Consider the following 6183-nt stretch of genomic DNA (forward strand, 5'->3'; position numbering starts at 1 on the left):
ATAATGCCATGCTTGGCGAAAACTAAAACATCTAGTTCAACAGAAAACTCCATTGAGCTTGTTTCTTTAGTCTTAGACTACACTTAATCTGTGTCTGTGAAATCGGCCCTGATTTATGGAACACACTGTTCATGGACATGCTGGCTTGAGTGTCTGTGAGCTTAGTCTAGTTAGAACACTGGCGGGTGCATTCCTTCCAGCTTATACAGTTTTGGTCCAGGCTTCCTGGTTGAGCAGCATGGTAATGATCAATCCTACGGAGGACACATACTTTGACGCCGGCTGTCCTGAGTGGGTTGGATGTTGCGGCAGGGCAATAATCACAGATCGGATAAGTGATGAAGGAAAGATGCGTCAACGAACTGATACTTCTTTTTTCAAACATTGTTGTAAAATTATTTGTTTTGTCCTGGATTTAAGGAAGCCAATCTAAATACCTCCCAGGTTGTTGTTTTCATTCACACTTCACTGGTAAAATGTAGATAAAAAGGGAAAGAATGCCTGACTCATTGCTTTCAATGGCAAAGGATTAGTAACAGGGCCATCAACAGTGTGGTGCATCTTTCCCATTTCCTGCTAATCTGCTGACATCATTTAATTGAACCTTAATGTTTCGCAAAAAAATGCCAGGATTATGTTTTCCCAAGAAACACTGTTATGGGTAATATTTTCTGGAAGGAGGGACTTTGCTTGTTAATAAAAATAACGTTTTAAACACCTTAATTAAACATAAATGTACTATCCGACACACAGACCATGCTGGATGTCAGTGTAGTGCCAAGACACCTTGGTTCACAGGCCTTAGCACAGAGACTATTGTTCCCTGAACTGGGTCTCTCTATATTGTCAGGCTAAAGGAATTTGATTGTCAACTGGTGTCGGTCAAATCTGATCCCCTTAAATGGGCACTAACGTGATTAGACATAAATAGCTCTCGTCTCAATACATTGTGTAACCAGACACCGGCCCTCCAACCAAAGGAATACAGGGAAATGTTCAACCTTCCACATACCTACCCCTGCGAAAAGATCCTCTGTTTAGGACTAGGGACTAACATGTACAGGGATATCGATTGGAGAGTAATACGATGTGAAGACAATCAGAAGAAAGTGTTGAAGAAACTAGATGAAATAAATGTCATCTGATTGACTTATGTCCCTTTTGTATGCTTTTTTTGGTTACACTTTAAATGAAAGGAAGACAACTTCTGTTTATGTTATCATGGCTATGAAAAGCAAAAAAAAATCTCAACTGAAAGAACTACTGCAAATAAGTCCAGTCAAACCAGACTTTGCCTGACTGCGAACGTATTTATTACTTGAGTGTACATATTTCTTACTGGCATGCAGACGTATGGTGACTACATCCACCACAGGCTCTTCAGCAGATTAACTAGCCCTGAGGGATTAAACATACAACCGTTACATTATACCATGTCTGCATCGTGGCTACATGGCATTTCAATTCATGTTTAGACTACCACCAGGCTGATCAAAGTGAGGGGTAATTAGAGAGTCCAGGAGGAACAGATGTACTGTCATCTGTCTAATGGGAGGTGTTTAAAACTGCATTCTGACCATCAGTACAAAGTCATCATCTTGGAAAAAGAAGAGGCTTGCAAACTGCAACTACAACTACAAACTACAAAAAAAAACACATGGTATTTAAAAATTATTTTAGATAGTTCAAGTATCCAAACTGCTAAAAGTCTTAAATAGGTTTTAGATGTGTGGTTTACATTTGTTTACCTTTACATAATGCAGTACACCAAAACCAGTTACAAACTGTATTTACAACAATGCAAGAAATTGTAGAAAGTTATAAAAATACATGAGCAATTCGATTATTCAACGAAATCTTGCAATGTCGTTCAGACATTCTGCCGATGACTTCCAAACATCAGCCTCCAGTTCTCATAGGTTTCTATGACGTTGAAGTGAAATGAACACAATTTTACTAAGGGCCAGGGGACGCTTTCTTCTCTTGACGCTTTTATTCTACTCCTTTCATGAACTCTAAGAACTCTGGAAGGATAAGGAAATAGAAAATAACTGAAATACAATATAAATTTAGCACAACGAAAAGCAGAAAAGCATCCTCATTTTGGTTACTACGCAGCCACAGTTGTAAATAATACGGTAATTCATTATTCATAATGCCCTTTTCTAGTTGTGAAATCAACAGAGTGGTTCAGTTGCATCATGAATGAAGGACATGTTGGTAATTGTGGAACCCGTGTTTCTTTCTCAGCAGAATGTGGTGTGAAACCCTTACCGTCATAGTCAATTTTCCCATCATTGTTCTTGTCACCATCCTTCATGAGCTCTTCGATGTCATCCTCAGTGATGGCCTCTCCTGTGGCCTCCAGCATCACCTTCAGCTCCTCCAGGTCGATGTATCCATCCGCATTCCTGAGTTGGGGGGGGGGGTCATAAGAGATGAAGATTATACTGCTTCAAGGATCCGTTAAGCTGGGTACGTGAAAGCCTCCAAGCAGAAACGACACGGTGTGCATTACTCTTTTTGTATATCCTAATGATCCAGTTTAAACTCTTCAACCCCTAAAATCTTTTTACAAAGAAAAGTGTGTTTTATCAAGAGCCATCTAATTCTATAGCTGGAAAATCAAAACCCTGAATGTTCAGATGGAATCATATGTGTGAAGTTAACATGCAGCCGAAGGCCAATCCTGCTGTCCTGCCACATTGGTGACAGGATAAGTTACTCCTACAGTATTAAACATGCCAGTCCTGGCGAAAAGGACAGTATAATCCAATAGACTATTAACCCTCTTCAGGCTATGCTTAGCAGGATAAGCTTATAAATAGCTACTTTTCCCGAGTACATCCCCTTATTGAGAGTCTTGTGATTTACTTATGAGGACACATACTTGTCAAACATGCGAAAAAGGTCTGCCAGTTCCTCCTCTGTTTTCCCTTTGCTGTCGTCCTTCATGCACCTCACCATCATCACCAGGAACTCGTCGAAGTCCACTGTTCCACTGCCTGCAAAGACGTTAACAGGAACATGTCACGCATCAACGAGCCCATCTTCGATACTTAGCACATGAGCAGATATTCTCCTGCGTGTTTATGGCCTCACCGAGAACAGTGTACAACTGTCCTCGGCCAAGCCATCAGCGAGCCATGAATTGGCCTATTGATGAGCAGACTGACGCGTGTCTGTCTTTGTGGTGTGCAACTGTCCTCGGCTTGCGACGAGCTAACGCCGCACTTTCGAGAGTGACCGGGTCCGAGGAAGTACTTTGCGCTGGATGACGTACTACGTTTGTGTAGGATGTGGCTTTAGGTCTGTGTGTTTTGTGTGCGACTGTTTACCATCTTCGTCCACCTCGTCGATCATCTCCTGGAGCTCCTCGGGGGTAGGGTTCTGTCCCAGCATCCTCATCACCTTGCCCAACTCCTTGGTACTGATGCATCCGTCCTCGGCATCCTGGACGAAGATGTCAAAGGCCGCCTTGAACTCTGCATCACACAGTACCGGTCCGTGATCAGTCCATTTAGCTTATTACATGTTGGCCTAATTTTCTTTAAGGTTTAGATTTGTATCATTTCGAGGCCGAGACAGGAGACAGATAAAACCATAACATACACATTTTACATACCATTTTTCTGCTCGTCTGTAAGTTGTTCTACCTGTTGAAGAAATTGAATGTTTAAAAAAAGAAAAAAGATATTGGGGTTATGGAATCCATTTTTAACCAGATTTGCTCATGCTTTTAACAAGCATTTCTATTAACTGTATTCCTATTTGAAGAAGGTTTTTCAAATTCAGTCCTATACCAAAACAAGTTATTGCAGATGTATGGTGTATTGAAAGAATGCTCCAGAAACCTGTCAGTAGACGTTCTTTGGCAAAGTTGACTTTGAATGTTGCTTTAATTTATATGAAGCTTATTCCCCCAAGGTACACTTATTTATAGTCACACTTGGTCATCCATCTTTCCCAAAACACAAAACCTATATTTCATACAAGAGCCCTGGACCAGTGAGGCAGGTTTAAAATACATTGACAGGAGGATCAGAAACCGCAGATAAAGAACACAATACAGAGTGCTTTAAATTAGCATAGCTATGGATCTGATTCAACAATGGAACAGTAATCCTGGAAAAGCTACTGCCAATGAGAGAGGGAGACAGCTGCTTATGTAAGAGTTACTGTCTGTCGTCCACATTAAACACACACTCTGATGATTTATAGGAAAAAGGGCATTGTCCATCAACATTTTGAGGAACACAGACACACGCACCAATTACAGGGTGTATTCCCTGTGTATGAATCCTTTGGGCCCCCATAATGCTGAGTGGAGGCATGGACAACCCAGTGGGCTATCGGGTAGCAGTCAGAGATAGCTAGAAAGATAAACATACAGCCCTCCCAGAGGCTCACGGAGATAATGCTGGAATTCAGCCTTGGGGGGGGGGGGGGGGGGGGGGGAGATCTAGACCTGAAGCCCTCCTCTGGCACCACAGAAACCCACATGCTGAAGGCTCTGAGCAACTGGCCAAAATTAGCCCACAAGAAGGGGGACTGCTCCATTTGTAGTCATGAATGAATCCACAGTGTGGACCAAAGCCTTGTCTTGTCCTGACCCCCGGAGTGCTCTTATCAGCCCTGATATGCTTCGAGAGGCATGGCATCTATAAATGTGTGTGGTATCTTTCTTCACTCGTCAAAGGCTGGTGTTGTGGATGTTCACTTGATGGACACGGGATGTACTGGAAGTTCAGTCATCTGCGCAATGCCAGAATTCCAAATGGCTAAATTGTTGGACTTTTGCCTGGAGAATATCCACGGTAACTTAATAGAAGGATCTGTTTACTTAAACAATATAGTTAGTAGTTAAACATTTTTACCATATTTATACTACAAGATACATTTCCTCACAATCAAGGTTGAGTCCAAAACTCTGAGGTTAATGTCCATTGAGAACAGCAACCTATCTACATTTTTACACTGCAAAACACAGAAATGTGAGGAGGAAAGACACATATTAACAAAACATCATACGAACTAACTCGACAGAGACAACATAGCCTAAAAACGTGTCCTGAAATCCATTTTCCACCCTGGCATCGCAGAGTATTCAGTCGAGCAAGACTGCGATCAAAACAGATCCTTACGATGCTCCCAAAAGAACACAGACCCTTTCTCTGTCGCCCCCCCGCCCCGACAATGCACCCTGCTGCAGGAGCCCAGTGGGACGTACCGCTGCTTTGTAGATGTCGTTCATGGTGGAGGCTTGGCCGCTGCCCGTCTGTCCGTGGTGTGTGGTGGCACAGACGTGGTGTGTGGTGGCACAGCTAGGAGCAGGACACTGGTCCCATCGTGGGAGGGCTTTATATCAGGAGCCTCCCTGCCCAGACCCCTGGCCGTCTCACGTGCATCTGTGTGTGTGTGTTAGCGTTGTGTGTGTGTGTTAGCGTTGTGTGTGTGTGTTAGCGTTGTGTGTGTGTGTTGGCGTTGTGTGTGTGTCATTGGGCCGATCTGTAACAATCACCAGGCTCAGATAAAAATGTGGTCGCTCTTAGGGGGCACACTTTTGGAATGGAATGAAGTGTAGGGGCGTGCATGATGAACCCCTGGGCTCAAGGGAGGGGGCTGTACGCACTCAACATTCCACGATTGGACCTGGACCCAGGGGGCGGGGGGAGGGGGACGGGGTACTTGGGGTTGATGGAGGCCAAGGCAAAGTAATCGTGGAGCTTGGGACAGGAGGGGCAGAGGAGCTGAAGGGAGCAGGGGGGCCAGGGGAGTGGAGACGGCTAGGGAGTCACCGACTGGGGACTGGAGGGGAGGGGGTTGAAATGAATCAGAGCCACATCATGTCAGCCAGCAGAGGGCACTGTTCACTACGCGTTGTTTCAAATAGAGTTGTGCACAGCTAGGTGTGCTACAGACAATCCCATTCATCAGCAGGGGGCTCGAGTCAGAATATCTGGGTCAAATACAAGAACTAACATTTGCCTAAAACGTGTGATGGCATTGAATCAAATAAATCCCATAAAAATAGACTGAGGACGACTATTCCGTTGCGTTTTGAATATCATGGGAATGAACAAGGGCAGACAGAACAGAATAGCAACCCAGTACCTCAGATCACCCCTACGGACACATCTGAACCCAAGGCACGTCGTCTCGACCACAACACGGTCGACCATT

The 6183-nt window shown here is 44.0% G+C and overlaps 1 protein-coding gene across 1 annotated transcript; it reads right to left on the reverse strand.

The window, feature by feature from the left end:
* Positions 1 to 1659: 1659 nt before the first annotated feature.
* tnnc1a (troponin C type 1a (slow)) lies at positions 1660 to 5337 on the reverse strand. Its single transcript, NM_001303668.1, is given in 6 exon segments — positions 1660 to 2024; positions 2275 to 2411; positions 2891 to 3005; positions 3339 to 3485; positions 3626 to 3656; positions 5231 to 5337. Coding segments are annotated over 6 exon segments (486 nt in total). The 5' UTR covers positions 5255 to 5337; the 3' UTR covers positions 1660 to 1992.
* Between the last annotated feature and the right edge of the window lie 846 nt (positions 5338 to 6183).

Source organism: Esox lucius, chromosome 12 (genome assembly GCF_011004845.1).
Source record: "Esox lucius isolate fEsoLuc1 chromosome 12, fEsoLuc1.pri, whole genome shotgun sequence".
Taxonomy (NCBI): domain Eukaryota; kingdom Metazoa; phylum Chordata; class Actinopteri; order Esociformes; family Esocidae; genus Esox; species Esox lucius.